Consider the following 20,792-nt stretch of genomic DNA (forward strand, 5'->3'; position numbering starts at 1 on the left):
CGCCAAGGACTACAATTCCCAGCGCGCACGTTGGCAGCCAGCGCTCCCGCTAGGCCTACTACTCCCAGCATGCACCGGGAGGGCACGACAGGCGGGGCGTGGGCGGGGCGCCGCGCGGGGCGCACTGGGAGCTGTAGTTCCCCCGCCGGCGGTCCCGTTCGGAGCCGCCATGCCGGAGGGGACGGGAGCGCTCCGGGAGGTGCTGCCCAAGCAAGGTACGGCCCGCGGGCGCGGCTCGGCCCGGCCCGCCCGGCCCAGCGCTCACGCACAGACCTTCTCCCCCCTCAGGGCAGTTGTCGGTGGAGGACGCGGCCACCATGGTGCTGTGCAAGCCCAAGATCCTGCCGCTCAAGTCCGTGTCGCTGGAGAAGCTGGAGAAGCTGCAGCGAGCGGCGCTGGAGGCCGCGCAGCCGCCCGAGGGGGCCCCGCCGCCGTCCGCGGGGGCCGCGCCGGCCCAGCCATAGCCCCGGGCGGAGGGCGCCGAGCCAGGCGGGGCCGAGCCTGGGGGGCCGCTCCTGCGATAGAGGTAGCGCTTTGTAACGGGGCTTGCGGATTAAAGTCTGGCCTGGAACGCAGGAGGTGGTGCTGCGCTGGGCAGGGGAGGCCGCGTGTCGGGTGCTTTTCGTGTAGAAGTTCCACTGGTCGCTTCCAAGGCGAGGTTTTAAACGCGGGTTTAGAGGTACCAGAACCGCCCCCGGCAGGAGCTGCTCAGGGACGGCCCCGGCAGACCGCGGGAGGAGCCGAGTTACACAACCCCACTGCTCTAAGCGGGGTTTACCAGACCGCTTAAGCAGGGCATCGCTTGTCTGCTGGAGCACGTCGTGTTCCCGGGCCTGGAACGGCTACTCCCAGCACTTCTGAACACTTCACATCTTCACATGAAACTGAAAAACACAGGAGAGGCTCCACAGTGTTCCTGTACACGAGTCTTCCTTAGATCCATCTTGTTGTTGAGCAAGGGCTTGGCAAAGCTGTGCTGTACAGACACGTTCACAGTATCTGTGCCAGCCCGGATGCTCCTACGCCAGGCACTTGTGTTTTCAAAAACAGATCTGGTAAATACTTACCATGAGTTTAATTATTCAGTGCTCTCGCCCTGATTGCAATACCAAAGGGCGGTGTTAGATGTACTGCCGAATTGCACACAGAGATTTCAGAGATTTGGACACAGTTAAATTTGTTCTGTTTAAAAGAAATAAAAAGGAGGCACAAACAAGAGCTTCACAAAAAATATTTTTAATATGTTTTACCAGAACTTTTCACTTTTCCAGTTACATAGAAAAAAAAGACAAGTTTGGTACACGGGGGGTGAAACCAACCAGTGTTCTCCCCTGAAAAAGATGAATTTATCTTTATGATCCAACTCTTTATTTTCTTGGGCTCTTTAAAACAAAGAAACTTCTATTTTTTTTCCTCCCAAAGCACAGTATTTCTTCAGCAGCAATGGAAATGGGATCACAGCAGCTTAACTTGACCCTTCTATAAAGCTTAGTATAAACAGTGATTTTATGATGACAGCACTGTCCTGGAAAGAGCGCAGCAGTCGGACATGGATGCACATGGGGAATGATTAGGTCATAAACATGGCACGTACAGAGATAGCTTATTTGAAGGCACCACCACAGCAGTGGCCAGTTGTTCTACTATTATGCCCAAAGAAGGAACATTTCTTTCTGAAATTTACAAAACTATTTAAAAAAAAAAAAACAAACCAAAAAAACAAAACAACAAAACAAAAACAAAAAAACAATTTGTACCCAAAACATGTGCTTTTAAAAAAATACGAACTGTGCTAAGCAACTCTCAGATTTGGTATATTATATATGTGTATACATATATACATACACACACGGAAGAAGCATGCGTGTTTGTATATATAGATAGCTAGCTATGTTCCCTTTAAACTTGTAAGGCTTCAGGAGTCAGTTCTCACATTCAGTAGCTTTCCAGCTTAAGACGACCTCCATCTCCTTCGCTCACGAAACGCTTTCTGCCCCTGTAAGAAAGTAGAAAATATCTTCAGTAACTGAGAGTAGCATTGCTTGTTTTTTATCCCTAAGAAGAACCTTCTTGGGAGTCAAATATAAGGTGTGCGAGCTCAGCAGGGTTGTCAGTGATCACAGTATCAGCTCAGCTGCTTAAAAATGCAAGTTTGAAAACCTAGGAATGGCAGTTTTCTACCCAAAACTGAAGCACACGAGCCAAAAATGCCTCTCAGTATACTAATGGTAACTGAAATATAATCAAGCTTCTGATGCAGTGATGACTCTCAACCCTCCCACACCCCAAACTTGCAAAGCATTTGATACCAAGACACACACAAACACAGTTTTAAGTGTAAAGTTCACAAATGGAGGCTGTTCTTGATAAAGACACTAACATTTCAAGATCCAAATTTATCACAAGCTGTCAAGATAGTTTAAGAACTCTAACAAAACACCTAAACTGGAAAAGATCTGTCGAATAAATAGTATTCCCAATGCATAAAACTATGAATAATAGTTCTAACATCACATTTAAAAATTTACATGTATTTACATGTGTTCCCCACAGGAAATGAAACTGGTTAATTGTATTGTGACCAGAAGGAAAAAACAGGAGACTGATTAACTACAGTTCAAACAGAATTAATTATGCCATAAGTAAACAAACAACAACAAACCAAAAGCACTATACAAACCCACATGACAGATAGATATGAGGGATTGGATGTATAGAACTTATCTCACATTAATGTCCTGACGTAAAGATTAGAACTGGCTGTCTCATCTTAGAACTCTACTCATGCTGTTTGGTAAGTTTAAACCATTTTTAAAGAATTTTTTTGGGGGGAGGGGGGTTGCCCCACTGTAGCTGACAGTTTTCCACTGTCACCTATATGGATCATTGTGACACCTGAATCTTCCATCTCGGTGCTGCACTGATTTCTATCAAGCAAGTCAGCAATCCAGAGGAGAGGCAGCCCTCATCCTCTGGGGAGCACTGAGGTGCTGCCTGGGACTCACCAGAGGCTGACTCTCCTCAAGTATTTATCCCAGCCTCCACATAACAGATTTCACATCAGTGCAGCTTCTTAATAAACTTTTTACCAGTTCAACTCTGTCCATCCTCCATAGTTTCCACTTCCAATCTGTAATACTTTGGTCACAAGATCCTGCTTTCTGTTACCCACAATAGGAAGAAAGCATGCCTTCAACCATCTACAAGGAAACAAGTACCTTGAAGGGCAGAGGTCTCTCAGTGGTTTGGAGATTATTCCAGCCTGAAAGCATTCCTCTACAAACCGCTCAAGCACGGAATAGGAGTGTGGCACATCCAGGTTAATGTCTGGGATTTCACAGTAAACTCGTTCATAGCCCTGCAGTACAAGGATTCAAATAATGATCTGGTTATCCTACAGTTTTATTACAATCTTTAAATACCCTTCTGCACTCAGAGGATTTACTTTTCAATATGGTTTCACCCATACCATGGACGGTTTCAACAAACCTGAAGCAGAGCAGCTGCCGGTCAGTGAAAAAACAAGGCATAATACCAGCCAATACCATGGTATTGTGCAACTACCTGTCTTTATAAAAACACCAGCTGAGTTTTTAACTTCTTTAGAAGTCAGAAATCCAGACAGTACAAAATCTGTATGTTAGCCTGGCTGCTACCACATGGGTAGTAGTAACATGGGAAGAAAATTTGGTATGTCTTCCATGTAAATGAAAAAATGTGGCCACAAATCACCACCACAAGTTTATGGAGCAAGAGAAACAATGGTGACAACCAGAGATGACTTCATCACAGCTGGGTAAATTCTGCCATAAGTTCTGGTGTGGTACCCAGTTCTGTGCCCTGGGACAGAACTGCTGTCCCATACTCATACCAAGAAGCAAAGCCATGGCTGACTCCAACTGTGTAAAACTAGTTTCTATACACCGTTCTAACTGACATTGTAATTAGTGGGCCTTTATTGTACAACTTCAATTAGGAAGAACTACCGGATAAAAAGATAAATTTAAAAATTAAGCAATATTGCAGCATTTTAAATTATTCATTTTAACCATTTAACTGCATAAAGGCAGCTAGAAATCTTTGTGTTGTACATACATCACAGAATCATTTAGGTTGGAGAAGACCTCTAAAATCATTGGGTCCAACTGTTAACCCAGCACTGCCAAGTCCACCAAGTGCCCCCTCTGCATGTCTTTTAAACCCCTCCAGAGATTCCCTGGCAACCTGTTCCATTATTTGACAAACCTTTCAGTGAGGAATTTTTTCCTAATACCCAATCTAAAGCTTCCCTGGCACAACTTGAGGCCATTCCCATAAGCAACAAATTATTTGTATGGGATACAGAATGGCCATGGAGAATTCAAAAAAAAAAAACAACAACCCAACAGTCAGCAAGAGACTGCAAGTAGTACTTAAATGAAGGTAGAAACTATAGAAATTTTGGAAGACTTTACACAGAATTCTCTAAATGCCATACTCACTCTTTTCATTTGGTCCACAGTAATGACAGATGACTTCCAGAGAGTCTTCAACAAATCCAGTATCATTTGAAAGGTCTTTTCTCCAGTTGACTCCAAAACCAGCACAATGGCCTAAAACAAATTATGCAAGTGTTCTGACTAAAAAGAAAACAGTGGCTCAGGTACATGGTGTGTAAGTGCAAAATGGAATGAATACATTATTAGGCATTTTCTGGGGAAACAAGTCCATTTGTTACATACACTTATAATGTCAGCTTATTATTATTATTATCATTTGAAAATGAAAACTGATGAAAAGTTCTTTAGATAAGATAAAAGGTATGAAAAACCAGAAAGGACCAGACAGAGTGAGAAGTATTACCTTTCTGTCTCTCGTTTCAGAACTACATGACTATATCCATATGGCTGCTGCAGTACAGATGGCATATAATTAATTTTGTGAAATTAATTTTGTATCCCTTAGTTTTTTTATCTGTGATTTTAGAAGAACTAAGAAGTTTAAAATCTATAAATCTTCACAACCCACATCAACTGAAATGATTCTGGTTTTCTATTGTGAAGGAATTTTCTAAAATGAGTCAATTTAGTGCAAAGGAAATTTTGTAGATTGTGGGTGTTCAGCTTTATTGATAAACAACCATTTCCCAATTTGGCAGATAAAAGAGTACAAATGGTAACAGTTTCCCATATAGTCTGGGTCTGAAATATCTCAGAGCTTTTACAAATCTCCTAGATGAAACAATCCCACCCTGAAAAAGGAAGCTCTATAACTTAACAAAAAGAGGTAATACCCATTAGAATACCCAGATATCTGAAACTAAAAAAAAAAAAAAAAACCAAATAAAAACAACCACACCAAAACAGAGCACTGGGAGATTTTTTGGTGCTATTCCACAGCAGAAAATAAACTGAGCTCTTATTTTTCAGGAATCTATAATAATATGAATTCAACTATTTAACCCCCCAAAATTAGTTCTGGATCTTCCCAGAGTCAGCAGCAGCTTACTTGTTTCACAATGCACACAAAAATGAGCACACAAACCATTAACTTTGCATGAAACAATTTAGTTATTCAAATAACAGAACAAGCAACCTGAGCTTCAAATTCCAGTTATATTATTTGCATGCCCACATCAAATTGCTGACAATTATTAAAGGGACTCTGATTTCTCCTTACTTCATATACAAGTTCATGGTGAAAATGGGGTACTTCCAGTTCCTGAAGGCAACGCTCAGCTTCCAGTACATCTCCGGAAAGCAAATACTCTTTCAGCAACATATCAATCTATTGAATTTTAAAACAAACAAAAAATCCCAACACTAATTAGATAAATTTAAAACCTGTCAACTGTTTTGATAATCCACAATCAACCCAGCAGCAAGTTAGTTCTTCAAACTTGCTTCCAGTCTTTTTATAAATGTAATTAAATTCAGGCATTAATTAAATTGAGACGTTATCAGTAACCTGAAACACAGTGTAAGCCAAATACCTACCCACAGTGCTAATGCACAAGCACCAAAACCATTGCTTTATAAGCTGTGTTTGTATCACCATAGAAGGTTAATATGGGTGCCATTAAGTTTATCTGCTCCCTTGAACGCCTCCTCCTGTCATCTGTTACCCTCACATCCTAGACATTATTTTTATTATTTCCTTTAAACCTGCTTACTTCACAGAATGGATCCCTAAACACTCCTGTTTCTGCCTCTCTCTTTTTTCACAGTTGTTACTGTGCTTTTGATCAGCAATGCCAAAAAAAATAGTTTATCTAGTTTTGCCAGTTTCATCTTGGCTCTTCTAATTACTTCAGCATTTTATATTGTGAGCTCTTAAAAAGCTAAATGTTTAAAAGTTTTGCTTAAAGCAAAAATAAACATACACTTGCAATACAGAATGTTATTGTACTAGCATGTTCTCACCAGTGACAAGTACTACAAAATCAACAAAATTACCAATATCGGTTTTTAAAGACTACTTTGTGTAAGTGAATTATAAAAAAGAAAAAACCCAAATAACAAAACAAAACCAACCTCTTTAACCAGGTGTTTCACAGACTGTTGGCCCCCTCCTGACCCCCACACGCTGTCAATGCGCTTCCCACCCTTGCTCATGCTCAGCAGCACAGTCGCTCGGTCCAGCGCAGCTCTAAAAGCAGAGTCAGTGTTTTAAAACAGTATTACAGAACTTCATTAAAATGCATCTTCAACTTCTTCCATGGCCATTTCTCTTCAGGCAAAGCTATCAGGTCTCAGGGAAGAGGTCAGGGTTAGCAACTCCATGGGAACCATGCAGCAACTGAACTCCCTACATTCTCTTTCTGCCACCTTTACACTCCTGGTCATACCATGGTAAGGTCAGGTAACAACCCTGTGATGGCATGATCTGAGTCATCAATGCAGACCCTGCAACATCCTCACAGGAAAGAGCTGAATATTTTCTTACGCAGAGATGGATTGTATCCTGGCTCCTCCAAGAACACAGCTTGGCAGGTGTATCTTAAACAAAGAAGGCCTGAGTTGCTGCCACACTGAAGAACAGCTTTTCTACTGAAATATTATTTTCCATTTGGGTCTAAAGAATTATGAAACCTTAAGAATTTAAGCCAAGAAAGCACTTCAGAAGGTAAATATGTAGTTGGGAAAAAATGGCACAAGCTGGGGATGCTTGCCAGTTTGTTGAAAAAAAGAATAAAAAGGGAAGTAAGGTGAAAAAAAAGAAGCCTCGGATACAGTATGTACCCTCCAGCTAAAGAAGGAACAGTTATCCCAGTCCTCATGCTGGGGGCAAGCCAATAACAATAACTCTATTCACCAAGATTTAACGAGCAGAAAAGACTGGCCAAGAAATAAAAAAGGCAACAAAGCATCCCAGATGTGCAGAATGCAGGCTACAATCCTTCAAACCACAGGAGACATTTGTATAAGTGACAGACAATTGTCACAACTTGGACCCCCGAGGTAGGCAGCTAAGTTCCCCTTCCTTCTAAAAGTGCTCAACTACAGTCACTACAAATGCCACTTCTAGAAGATACAGGAGTTCAGCACCTCTGTATCAAGCCTGAAACATATGAGAGAAAAAATAATAAAACATGACTCATTATTAAAACATCCCTCTTTGTTAGGGATTGCTCCTTCAAACTTCTCACAATGACATGGAAAACAATTACACTTCTTGACAAATAAAGCATTACAGAGAAAGTCTCGGAAAGCACTGCACAAGCTTCAAACCTTTGTAAGGCAAAACAGTTAATCCCTTGTGTATTTCACAACATATTTACAGCAGCTGTCCTGATGCTATATTTACTCATTAATCACGTTAAAGCTTGTTCTAAGACAAAACCTTCCATAACCACTTTTTGTTGCAGCTCATTTTTCACCCTCAAACATAAGCTGGACAACAAATCTGACAAACTGAACTCATATATATTAATACATTTGTCAGGCACTTTCAGTATTTCTCCTCTGACTTGAGTCATTCTGGATTTTGTTGGGTTTGTTGCAGACTTTGCGGGGTTTCTTTATTATTTTAAATTTTAAAAATAAAAAAAGCTAAAGAACCATATGATTTATCCCGAAGTCCTAAATTCCTGATCATCACCTTTGGAATATAAAACTGTCACTATATAGAAAAGAAACTTACCGAGCTTGGACACAATCCACAGTGCCTTTGTAGCCATCGATATAGGTGTTGCTTAGAATCCCGTCTCCTACAGCTCTAGCAATAAACTGGCCCACCAACTGCAAGAAAACAGAAGCATTTTTAAGTAAACATTGAATCTCAAAGAAGTTTTAAGTAGATAATTATAACCTACTTGGTTTTCAGATTTTATTTAAATGAGCTGTCTCAAAGTAAAAGCAGCCTGGGAAATTGGGTAAGGATTACAGACAGTAAGAAAATCAACGGATATTTTTTGAAATATAGAGTCTATTTCAATTTACTCAATCTATTTTCGCCACACAAAGCTTTTGACTACTGGCATAAAAATTTACAAATATACCTGTGGTGCCCTGGGAGAATCCAACACCAATTCAGGTAGTTCTTTAAGCAGTCTATCAAATGATTTTTCCACATCAGTTTTGCTTACTACTGTCCCACAAAGGTCGGAGATAAGCTTAGACGTCATTTCCCTGTGACTGGCCTTCCCCTCTAAGGCCAAGGAAACAGCCAGCACTGGCACACTGTATTTCATTTCACCAAGGTTTAAATTCTTCAGCATCTCCTAAGAAAGATTTGAAAAACAGAACAGAATGAGATTTCATAATTTTTTGTCTTTAAATGTATAAACAGATTATAAATAAATATTTACGTGCTTATATTTATATAATTACATATATGCTTCTGCTCAGGTAATAAATGTAACTGCTTGGGTACTCTTATAACACGTTTCTTGCCAATTTCTCTATAAACTCATTTACAGCTAGCAACTGGATTACCCTGTATGCTACGGGTTTGCCACCTAAAATAAAGAAATAAAAAGGCATGTAACATACCGAAACTTCGTTAGTATCTCCATGTTCAAAATACTCCTGTATGATCGGTGTTAAAGTTTTTTCAAATGCTCTTTCATCCAGAGGTAAAACTACTGTTTCATAGACACAATTCTCCTGTTTTAAAAGATAACAAAAGTATATACCCTGAGTACTGTCTCTTCTTACATCTTATGCAGTGCTAACACTTTTGAAATAGATCTTCTAAATCCTTAATGCTTTATTCTTGGTAGTGAGTATTGTGCCAGAAAATGTCAGATTATGTCTCCATTGTTAAAGTGTAGACAATACTGGCTAGATGTCATGCTTCTTCGTATTTTCAATTTACTGTTACCTGAATTCAACTGAAAGGCTGAATTTACTGGTAAACAATGGTAAACACTCCAAATTCTGTTCCTAGGATTCTGCTGACATCACATGAGTAGAGAGTTCAGGCGCCTGTGTACTGAAGGGAGAGCAACAGAAGCTCCTGTCCCAGGCCAGCAGAGTTGGCTGTGCCACAGCACCTTCCCCTGCAAGTGGCGCTTGGGTCCCTGACAGCAAGTCCCTGCCTTGTTCCCTCTTCCTTAGTGACTGTGTGACCAGACAGGTGATACCATGTATGAACCAGAGAAAAGGCATTGTCAGAATATTTGTGAGCAATGACATTCCCCAAGGGAAAAAAAAGAGTCCCACAGCAACTACCTCTTTTATCACCTGTCCTGCAGAGTTCCAGCACACCAGATCTCCCTGCTATCATTCAGTTCCCTACTCTGCACAGACCACAGAAGCAAGATTTGGAGCAACACTACAGATCTGAACAAAGAAATCTGAACAAAGACTTAGTCTTCCAACTAACGTTTAATGGAAAGAAACTTTCCATGATCAAGAAATAACAGCAGAAGTCAAAAAACCTGTAATTCCATCACACCAGCCTCTGTTTACAGAAGTTACACAGAATATTCAATCTTCATTAAACTTTCTTCTATGTGCTTCATTTTTAATGACTATCTATTAATGTAAAATATTGAATTATAGGGAAAATTGATCCTGGAAGATTTTGATATTCCCACATACCACTCTTTCAGCAGCTATGGCTACAGCAAACAGCCTCTACTCAAAGGACGCCACCATTGTTCTGCTTATGTAACACAGAACTTACTTATGGTCTCACAATTATATTGATCTCAGGGACTTTAACAGCGTGTTTGTAGTCAGTCTTTCCCTTTTAATGTTACAAAGCCTCCTTTGCCCAGTGAGCTTTACTTTCTTCCCCTTGCCCCAATAATATGGCTGTAAGATACAACCTTCCATAACATATTCCAAATAAATACATGTCAGCATTTATTTTTTGTTAGTGTTTGAAGAGTTTATACCAAATAGATACAAGACACTGGGAGGGTTGGGAATACAGGGATGAGAAAAAAATCCATAAAGGATACTGTCCCCCACTTAACTCCCAACTTGAGCAAGTCTGTGTTGCATTTTTAACACAGTGCCCGTGTGCAACACAGAGCAGCACCGCAACATCCACCTCCATGGGAACCAGCAGTGGAGAACACACCTGGGAAAGGAGCACTGCCTAGTCAGGCACAGAAAGACAGCTCAGGGGGTAAGGTTTGTGAGTATTACACTGTGACACTTCTACACCAGCTGACTTTAACTAGCCAATAATCCATTTTTTAACATAAAACCGAGCATTTAGTGCAGCCAGGCTGACATTCACATAACTCAAGCTTCCATTAATATAACCATCACAGCAACTGAAATCAGTAAAGGAAATAAAACACAACTTTGCAAAGAAACTATTTGCCTACCTGGTCATCATCATAATTAGGATCCTTAATATCTACTTCTTCCACATCATACACTTGACCTGGTGTCCCCCAGACTCCTTTACCACCTGCTCCACCTGGCAAAATATGGGAAAGTAAGGACCACCAGTTTACAAAGAACACTTCTGAGTTCAACACAAAATCCTTTCACTTAAAAGTGATCTATCACTGCTTGTGCCCAGCTCCTGACTAACAATATATACTGAAAAGGGTATGTTTCTCTGATGTATTCTCACTTCAGCAACCAGTCTTTTCATCACTTTCTGGTAAGACTCTAGGAGCAGTATGAAACTGCACAAGAATTACTGAAGGTTGAAACTGTACTTTCATATAACCATGCTTTAAATTTGCATTAGGAACAGTTCTGTGAACCACCAACAGTTCACATTCGTGTATTAAGTCTTCTATAAAAAGGTACTTAACTCAAAGACAGAAGTTAATTGATCACAGACATATAAGATTTCCTGCTACATATATGAATTTCATGCTACTCTCTTCACTAAGTTACACCAACCTTTCTTTGGCAGACCTCTGCCCTTTCCAGACCGGGATCGCCTGTCCAGGAGTTTCCCCTTTGGGCTTGTTGGTACAACTCCAATCTTCAGTGTCTCTCCATTCTCACTAACAGAGTCTCCTCTCCCAGAATCTCTAGAAGAGTTTTTCCTCAACCGTCTTTTCGCTTTAGCATTTATTTTGGCTTCAGTAATCGAAGTTGCAGGAATCCAATTTCCATTGATTTCAGTTTTTCGTTCCTCAGATCCACCATTTTCTTCATCACCAGAAAATGGAGCATCATTTAGATTCTCAAGTTCTTAAAAAGGAGACAGGAAAAAAAAAATCTGTTAGTTTTAAACACTTTTATGTCAGAATACCAAAACACACTGCATTGAAAAAGGATTATAACATTAAACAGAACATCTATTTCCAATAGCATTAAGGCAAATTATGTTTGTTTTAAAATAAGACTACATATCACAGTAATAAGGAGTTCCTTACTCCCCTGCACAAAATATCTACAGCCTAAACACAGCATATGTCAAGAGTTGGAAAGCAAATGAATAAACCATTTAAAAATACATAAAGCACAGAAAACCCCACCCTTGTTAAACAAAAACTATCAGAACTCCTCAGTGTGTAAGATCTAAGTGCCTAGTTCTCACTCCACCCACTCATCTCTTCATTTAGAAACAAATGAAACTGCCAATACAGTAAATTCTCTACAAACTCACTAATGTTAAAAGACTAGTCACCCAAGTGAAATTAATTCCCTAAATCATCAACCAACATTCCCCCTTTTCAATTCAAGGAATTTCAAACACAGCTCACTAGCAAGAAAAGCAATGGTTTAGACTTAGAAGAATATAAAAACATCACTACTTTTAGATTTTGTTTTTAAAGTTGGGGAGGGAAAATGCTGTTTAATACAAAGCTTGGAGAGTTCAGTAATGAAGATTCATAGAATACATAAAGTCTTTTGAAACAGTGGGATCTCTCTTCTCTATGGATTGCTCCTCACTGTAGGTTTCATCAAGACTGTTTCTAAAACAGACATGGATTATTCTCCAGCACAATCAGATATAATAGGTTTGTTTCATACCCAACAGAAAACTCTCTCACAACTTAAGGATCTCTAAATGTCTCAGAGCACCAAGAAGTGCAATAACTTCACACTTTAAAGAAGCTAGTGCACATTTAAAATTTAGACCTCAAGTCCTATTTCACAGTTGTGTCCCCCCTGCGCTGTATAGTTCAGCAGAATGTCCTACTGAGAGCATTAGAGCCAAAACCCTTCCTAAGCTCTTCTTCCCCTTCTTAACTCATCAACATTAAAAAAAAAAAAAGGCACCTGGGGACCTATTTACATTCCAGTCAGTACCTTAGGAGTCCTTGCAAATTGGAAGACACACACACACAAAGGGAACAGCCTCCTTTTCTTGCAGACTAAGTGGAATCTCAAAGACACAACCTATAGCTCCAGTCCTAGAAGGGCAACAATAAGGCACACAGAGGCAGCTGGTTTTCCAACTGTGCCAAACCTGCTGTACAGAAAAGTTTACTGCTATGAACCCAGAATATGAAAAGTATTTTAAATTTGTATTTGAACTTAGCTAATGTGTCACTTCACCATACCAATACATCCTCATTAGCAACATTCATTTAGCAGTACTTCTCAGAACTGTGTTTTATCACTTCAAAACAGGTCCATGAAAAATTGTTTTGAAAGCAAAGCGCACTAATAAAATATTTCCAACCTCAAAAGTATTTACTCATATCAAAGAGGATACTACATTACAAACTGAGTAAAGTTTGATGGAACTGCCTCCTTTGTGATCAAAGAAATAACATTTAGATACTAGTGTTTGCAGATGCGAATGCTACAGCTGAGCAAATGCAGCCATTCCCAGTCTAAGCTTCATCTTTCCACTCATTACTCCCACAAAAGCATTCCTTTTACGCTTGCAGCAAGCTAAAAAAGAAAAGCATGCATCACATCCAGGAAAAGATTCCTCACAAGCAGCTTTCTCAGTTTGTCTAACATTTTAATAAAACAATGAGAGATTTGCATAAAGCTAGCAGAGGGGGGAAAAAGCAAACCCAAACAGAACAGGTTTCCTTCCTCTCATTCCCCAGGAGACCCCATCAGCATAACCAGCTCATCTCAGACAAATATGCACTCAAATTCTTCATGCCCAGTCTCCCATGAACTTCTTCAGTTTAGACCTGCGACCTGGCTGTCCAGAAACTACACTTTTCAATGACCACTTCTTTCTCAGTTTCCAAAGAAAATGGCCAACAACTAACACAGGTCTGGATCTGGCAACTAGGGATAAAAGGGGAAGCTACAGTTCAACCTCCTTACACAATCTTGATCCCAGGTTCAAGACTAACGGAAATCCTCCACAGGAAACATCCAACCCATAATACTTAATATTTCTCATTGCATTACTAAACTAATATTTTTTATATAACACTGTCACTCCCAGCTGCAACCTCCTTCTCCATAATACTGTAACCAACTGGCCCTCCACTATCAGTTACCTGAAAAAACAGGCTGGACACATATATTATTTTCCAACAATTTTCTAAAATAAAATAATTTAATTAAAAGTACATATAAAATGATGCAGATCTTCCAGCTTCTCATTTTACATCATAAAACATACACATACATAAGCAATAACAGTCTTCTATAAACTTCAATACTTTGCTTGCTATATACTAAGAAGTTATCCAAATTTACCTTATTACCCTGTCATTAAGGCCAGCAGGCTCACTTAAAATCTGCGTTTTTATGGTGCTACCTTAATTAACAAAGCCTTCTACAAGTACTGACCTACACGCCAATTTAATTGTCCAAACTAGGTCGACACAGCTCTCTAGCAGATTCTCCTTTATTTTCCAAATATAATTCTAAATTGCTGAGAAGCAATGTATCTTCTACATCAGCCTAACCCTGCTTTAATATAAGAAATCATATGGACCATGTTGCTACCTCAACTGCATTACATACCATCTTAACGTATATACATTTTTTCCTCAAAAACATTTAAACCTACAAAAACTCTCTGAATAAAAGAGTCAGTCCAGACCATCATAAACTTTGGAGACACAGAAAACAACATGAAGCTGTGTTACCTTGACTAAGCATCATAAGAGACATTTGTGGTATGGACAAAACAGTGAATTTCAGAGCAGTCCCTAACACATATTTCCTAAATTTTTCCCATGCCAGCCCACTTCCAGCCAAGCCCTTCATCATTTGTCTCCTCTAATTTTGAGGTAAATAGTTACTTAAAAGCAGAATTTGTACCTCTCAAACACATCTACACGTTTTACTTTTGAGCTTATTCTTTTCTTCACACCAGCATTACTTGAACTCAGAAGATAAGAAGACAAGTTCCAAAACTATTCAGGAACTTAAAGAAATGTTAACTTTGTTATTTTGATAAATTTTGAAATAAATGTAATAAAGCAGGATACTATGATATAAAATTGAAATAACTATTCTGTAAATTTTTGATGAGTTTTTGTTTGGTTTTTTTAACCAGTACTGTTAGAAAATTATCGGGTAATACATTTTATCTACAGAGAACACTTCTAGTCAGGTAAGCAATTTTAAGTGAAAAAATACTGAATACATTACTTACCTGTAGGGGTGATATAAATGTGCTCCTTTTCTATTTCCATAGTTGCTTAACAGAACTGACTGTGAAATGTAAAGTCTTAATGCTTTCCCTCCAAGGCCTAAACAGAAACAGAGAAGCTTAGGGAAAGAAAAACACTAGATCAAATCTTAAAAGTAAAAAGCTGCAAAGGTTTCACTCACAAAATGCAATGCAAAAAGCGGTGGGTTTTAAGTTATAATTAACTATCAGTAACCACTGAAAAGTTCCTGGGAAGGCAAATGGTGTAGCATGAGAGAAGCACCACTCTCAAACACACCTAAGCCTGGATGTCTTAGCAGCTGTCAGTTCTGTTGCTTATAAAGGCGACAAAAGCCGTTATTTTAAGGGTAAAAGCCCTGTGTATGCACCTTTTTTTAGCTGATAAAAGCCACCGCTATCAACCTAGACTGTCCTGTTCTCCAAAGTCGTTATCTGTATGAGCACACAATATCAATGTTATAATTGCATCCATGAGAGGAACGTCCTTCACGTGAGTTATACTGATAAAATGGTACCAAGTTATCGAGTTCAGACCAGCCCTTAGAAAACAAGTTAATTTTTGTTCCTCCCCTCAAGGACAGAGTCTTTATGTTCTATTGTATGTGTATATACAGCTGTCAAGCTTTCACATCTGTGCTTCTGCACCCTTCAAACACTCTTTACAACCACCATTAAATCTGCAAGGGATAAAGTTCTCTACACTTAAACACTTCTCTTCTTCTGTTACTCTTTCTCCCTCTTCCTAGTAGCTGCTGTCCTACAAACCACCCCAGTCCCTGTGAAAGGGATGGCATCATGCATCTTTCCTTTATGTAAGGAAACTTCCTTTATTAAGAAATTAAGCAGTCTCAGATTTCCCCCATACACTTTTCCACCTGCAAGATTTTTACAAATCGCTTCATAGGCCTGGGAATATCACTGGTATTTGTGTCTGCCCCGTAAAAATTCAGTGGCTCTTTTCCCCCCCCCCCCATCCTTTGCTGCCCTGAGAACTGCTCACCGTTGACTGGCAAGATCATGACACCAAACAACTGCTCTCCCTTCCCCTTTTCTTCTCTTCCCTTGTTTTTCCCTCCCCTGCCCACTTGCCTACCACAGACCCATGACTCATCAAGGACCGTTGGCAATAAAGCAACTCTGGTTTAGGGCACAGCATTCAGCTGTCATGATCTTGGGTTTCCTAGTGCCAACCCAAAAAGTTACCAGCCTTGTGTAATGAGAGTCCTCCCTGCCCCACACCACTTCTTTAGATAAACGTTTTCCCTGAGTTACCTCAAGCAGTCATTCAGGAGTAGTCAAGTGTTCCCAGTCACTCTTGGTTGAGAGATTTCTCTGCGCGGGTCTCAGTGTAATCTGTGCAAACTACCTTGTAAGAACAGTTTTATTCTTCCCAGTGGAATGTTCCATCAGTTGTTCAACTCTTTGAAAAAGACAACAAAGGACAAAACCTGTATTCAATAATAATCACAACTTTCATTGTTTGTAATCAAGTCCTAAATTTCAAGTGGAGAAATGCTTTTCCTGTAGACGACCCTGGTTGAAATCCTCCACCTCTGACAAGATAATAAATAACAACACAACTTCCACGTGCTGTCTTTCTCAGATCCAGCACCTTACTTTGTTCATAACAAGGATGATAAAATACCTGAGCCCTACAATTCCTGCTGTCACACTGATCAGGAGATACACTCTCAGTTTAGCAATGCACCTTCTCAATCCTTCACTAACTCAAGCCACCAGATCTGCTGGAGCTTCAAGATTCTGGTATTTATCACTGTATCCAAACCCCATCACTTTTTAGTTTGCATACAGCACTACCAATCAACGTTGAAAAACTGCCTTAAAAACATCAGAATAAATAACCCCCAGATTTTGTTACAAGAGATAATACAGGAAGAAAATGGACAGAAGTCACTTTATGCATCTGAAAAAAGAAATGCTGCAAGAGATCTTAAGATGAATCAGTGATATGAACAGTGCTTTTAAAGTAGTTCATCAGACAAGGGTATTTCCTAAGTCACTGAAATCCACCAATAAAATATGCTTCGTGCTCTGTACCCACCACCACTCCTTTATCCAAACAGGCAACTCTACCCCAGCAGACAAACAGTGGCACATTAACCTTAAGGAACAATACATGCTACAGGACAAGGCCTCCAGAACTTATCAAGACCTCCCTTACGTGCAAAACATCCCTGAGGAACCTCCCACACAGCATACACTTTTTTCCCCTTCTCCCCAGCTTTAGGCCAACACCTCCCCCCCATCACCGAAGCTTTGGAGACCCGCCAGCACCAGCTGCTGTTCTGCAGACACACACACACACACACACACACACAAACCAGGTGAGATTCAGTACCCGCACCAAACCCGTGCCACCGGCGGGGACCAGCGGCGACGGAGCCCCGGCCCTGAGGAGCGGGAGGGAGTGAGGGCTCAGGCCGCTGGGAGCGGGGCCGAGGGCCTGGCTGGCGCACAGGCACAGGCCTGGCAGCAGCTGAGGCGGCCCGGCTGCGGCCCGAGAGAACCCGCAGCCCCCGGGATGCGCCCGCAGCTCCCGGGATACGTCCTGGGCACCGCCGCTCCCTGAGGGCCGCCGGGGCCGGGCCGCGTCCCCTCAGCCGCCGCCGCGCGCTCCCGCCCCCGCCGCCCGTGCGCGCTCCCGCCTCCGCACGGCCCCGCCCCCGCGCGCGCGCCCGCCCCCTGCTTGTTTGTGTTTTCTACCCCAGCGACCGGGCCGCCATCGGCGCCGCGATTGGCTGGTTCCTGCCCGCCGCCGCAGCCAATCGGCAGGCGCGGATGGAGGCGGGCGGGGTCTGGAGCGGGTTCGGATCTGTGGGAAGGCCGAGACCATCTTGGGCGGGCCGGCGGGGGGAGCGGGAAGGAGCCATTGGTGCGGGATGAGGAGGAGGGGGCGCCGCACACGCACCTGCCCAGGGCCTCCATTTGCTCCTTGTGACACGGCCCGGAGCGCCCACGGCCCCCACCGGGCGGTCACAGCCCGAATCCTTCCGCTTAGGGGGATCATTGGCACCGCTGGGCAACACCTGTGACAGGGTTTGGGTCACGTGTGAAGGGACGGACCCCTGGACGAGGAAGGACAGCTCCTCATATCCCGCCTGGGGACGCGGGGGGTTTGCACCGGGTCAAGCCTGGACAGCTGTACCTGGATCCCCCTCAGCGTGCTGTCTGCCCCCTTTCATTAGAAATCAATTTTTTTTTTCCTTTTCTGAACTAAAGCCATCAGAAAAATAATATATTATCTCTTTTTTGTGCGTGTTTCTCTCGCCTAACAAGGGGATTTCAGACCTTTTGCTGCTCCTCCACACATGACCCCTCTACCATTTCTTCAGCACTGGGACAGGGTTTTGGGCGGGGGACTGGGAAACACCACAGACTTGGCAGGCAAGATTCCTACTACTCAGGCAATCGACGGGAAAAGGTGCTGCATCCGCCTTCTCCACTGCTGGAACTCTGAACACAGGGCAGGTGTAAGATGGACAGCCAAACCGTGCGTGTCCCTCCAACAGCCTCCCAAACCTTCTACCTTATTTTAGTTTACATTTACCCTATTTATTCCATGCGAACAGCCTGAGGCCAGACACTTAATTAGAGATGACAGTCATTGTCATGTGTTTTGCTTCCATTCACGGTTTCTCCTAAAAACTCAGCTAACCCTTTGTTTTCTCTCCCTAATTTGTCACTCCCGAGAGCCCAAGCAACAGCAGACCAGCTCAATGAGGGAAGCAAACACAGATCACTTCTGCTCTGGTACGTGTGTGTTACAGGATTTTTCAGCTGCCAGTGAGAGAAACCTCCTCAGTTAACAGATTATGACTTGATCTTTGTAGTATTTTTATATATTTTTCCAGTATAAGTCTACTCCAAATCTGTGTACTTCTGACTGAAATAAGAGCCAAAGTTCCCTTGTGTAAGAGCTTCTGAATTCATTTACTGGCCCAGCTCTGCATGAATCATCAAAACTGGGTTTAAGAATTAAAACAACAATTATCTGTTACAAGAATGTGCAGCACGATTGCATATTTTTATGATAAATACTTTCCCTATCAGACAAATGACAGAAAGAAAACCTTTCTTGCTCATGAAGACACTAAATTCCAGACTTTTTTAAGTCAGAACCGTCCAACGTGCTCACACAAGACTTTTTTTCATGCACAACCTAGAGGCAGCCTCAAAAGATGTTGTTTCCCCATCAATCAAAAACCAATTCCTAGTTTGCTCTTTGCACCTCCACTGACTAGCGCCTACCAAGGAAACCACTACAATGTCACAACCGAGATTTGGAAAATAAATTCCAGCTATTAACATAGATCATGGAATTCAGCTTCCCCTGCAAGGCAGAAAGGGGCTTTAAAGAGATTTTTCAGTAAAGAGGAAAGAGGTGGCAAAGAAACTGAAACAGTAACCAGGACCTGCACAAGGGAAGATGCCACAAAATACCACATCATGCCAATTACACATTTTAAAGCACCATGGAAAATTGCTAGAAGATTTTCTGGTGACATTTAGGACTGGATCACTTCCAAGAGGCCTAAAAGCTGGGTCAGTAGCCAAAAGAAGATGAAAAACCCCAAACTATCCAGCACACCTCCAGACAAGAAAATGGTGTGGTTTTTCTTTCTTCTGCTGAATGTGTCTATTAGCAGCTGAGTTATCAATCACTGAAAATCTCCTCTAGATTTATCTATTTTCTGATTTCTAAAGCACTGTGACCTGTAAAAGAGCTGATGTGCACGAAAGATCATTTGTATTTTTCCGTTGTATCAACCAGTGTACTAAAAGATATCGCCTCTTTTTGCCTTTCTAACCTCAAAACTGCCTGCAATAATTAAAAGACAGCTGATCACATCCCAAGCTCTGATCTGTGGAGACCTGCTTGCTCCCTGTTGCCCTCCCTCCCACAGCCATACTAATAGCAAAAATACTACCAAAATCCCCATTAAAACAAAAGAGCAGAATTCCTCCTCCCCGAGGAAAAAAACCCTCTCTCGACCATTTCTGGTGGATTTGCAGCTCGAGGCAACCTGTGTGGGCTGCTCAGCCCAGCGCCCGCTGCCCCGCACCTGCATCCCGGGTTACCTGTGCCGACCCGCGCCAAGCGGGACCCGCCAGGAGCTGCCAGGCCCCTCCTGCGCTTCCACCCCGAGCTCCGCCGATCACCTGGAGCAAAATGCTTGCACGGAGGCGAGCAGGTCACTTTCTAGCAGCGTTCCTTCCTTAGAGCCTACTGGGTTGTTTTCAAACTCTCCCCTCCCTTTCTCACATGCTGGCCAAGCCCTCCCGTAACACCCAGGGGAGGAATCCATTGGCTGAAGTTCCCCAAAACGCGTGGAGCAGCCCTTCCCCCAGTCCGATGTGTAGTGCACAATAGACACGGCGTGTCTCCAGGCTGCCCTGGGCAGTCTGCTGCCGGCCTTTGCTTTTCATCAAGGTTTATCGGAGCTGTCGCTGGGGTGACTCACATAGGTCTTCCGACCTCCCGTATCAGAGAGAGCAGTGAAAAACAGACAGAAGTTGTCTTGGGTTAGAAACATCTAGTATTTTCCTTGTGCTCCCCACTGCGGATTTTTCAAAGTTTTACTTTCTGTTTTAAGTATTTTCGATAGGCAGCATCTGTGCTCCTGACACCTCAGCAGTGCTGTTTGATTACAGTCGAGTCTGTTACTGTGTAACTTGGAATATAAATTTCAACACATAATGCAGACAGCAAAAACGTATCATATCTGTTAAATCAGTCTGCTCTGTTCAGTTGCCTGTCTCTTGGCCTTCTGCTTTCTTTTCCTTCAAACTACTTTTATTTTTGCATCTTCTACAAAGGTGCC

At 42.0% G+C, this 20,792-nt stretch overlaps 2 protein-coding genes across 4 annotated transcripts; one reads left to right on the top strand and one right to left on the bottom strand.

Annotated features, from left to right (window-relative positions):
• The first annotated feature begins 106 nt into the window (after nucleotides 1-106).
• BBIP1 (BBSome interacting protein 1) lies at nucleotides 107-1,693 on the top strand. 2 transcript variants are annotated; one of them, XM_027692227.1, is made up of 3 exons: nucleotides 107-215; nucleotides 289-400; nucleotides 508-1,693. In XM_027692227.1, the coding sequence occupies exons 1-3, from the start codon at nucleotides 170-172 to the stop codon at nucleotides 788-790; spliced, it is 441 nt and encodes a 146-aa protein (XP_027548028.1). In that variant the 5' UTR covers nucleotides 107-169; the 3' UTR covers nucleotides 791-1,693. The 2 variants fall into 2 exon arrangements, with proteins under 2 accessions (XP_027548028.1, XP_027548029.1); XM_027692228.1 differs by having other exon boundaries at nucleotides 289-575.
• On the bottom strand, nucleotides 1,221-20,173 carry PDCD4 (programmed cell death 4). 2 transcript variants are annotated; one of them, XM_027692224.1, is made up of 13 exons: nucleotides 17,309-17,490; nucleotides 16,222-16,369; nucleotides 14,932-15,028; nucleotides 11,298-11,594; nucleotides 10,766-10,860; nucleotides 8,973-9,086; nucleotides 8,480-8,701; nucleotides 8,122-8,219; nucleotides 6,513-6,627; nucleotides 5,659-5,766; nucleotides 4,482-4,592; nucleotides 3,219-3,358; nucleotides 1,221-1,996 (listed from the first exon to the last, which is right to left on the bottom strand). In XM_027692224.1, exons 3-13 carry the CDS (start codon nucleotides 14,969-14,971, stop codon nucleotides 1,936-1,938), a joined length of 1,401 nt encoding a protein of 466 aa, XP_027548025.1. In that variant the 5' UTR covers nucleotides 14,972-15,028; nucleotides 16,222-16,369; nucleotides 17,309-17,490; the 3' UTR covers nucleotides 1,221-1,935. The 2 variants fall into 2 exon arrangements, with proteins under 2 accessions (XP_027548025.1, XP_027548026.1); XM_027692225.1 differs by lacking the exon at nucleotides 17,309-17,490 and adding an exon at nucleotides 20,050-20,173 and having other exon boundaries at nucleotides 1,750-1,996.
• Nucleotides 20,174-20,792: the final 619 nt, after the last annotated feature.

Source organism: Neopelma chrysocephalum, unplaced genomic scaffold (genome assembly GCF_003984885.1).
Source record: "Neopelma chrysocephalum unplaced genomic scaffold, ASM398488v2 Primary Assembly neopelma1_85, whole genome shotgun sequence".
NCBI lineage: Eukaryota > Metazoa > Chordata > Aves > Passeriformes > Pipridae > Neopelma > Neopelma chrysocephalum.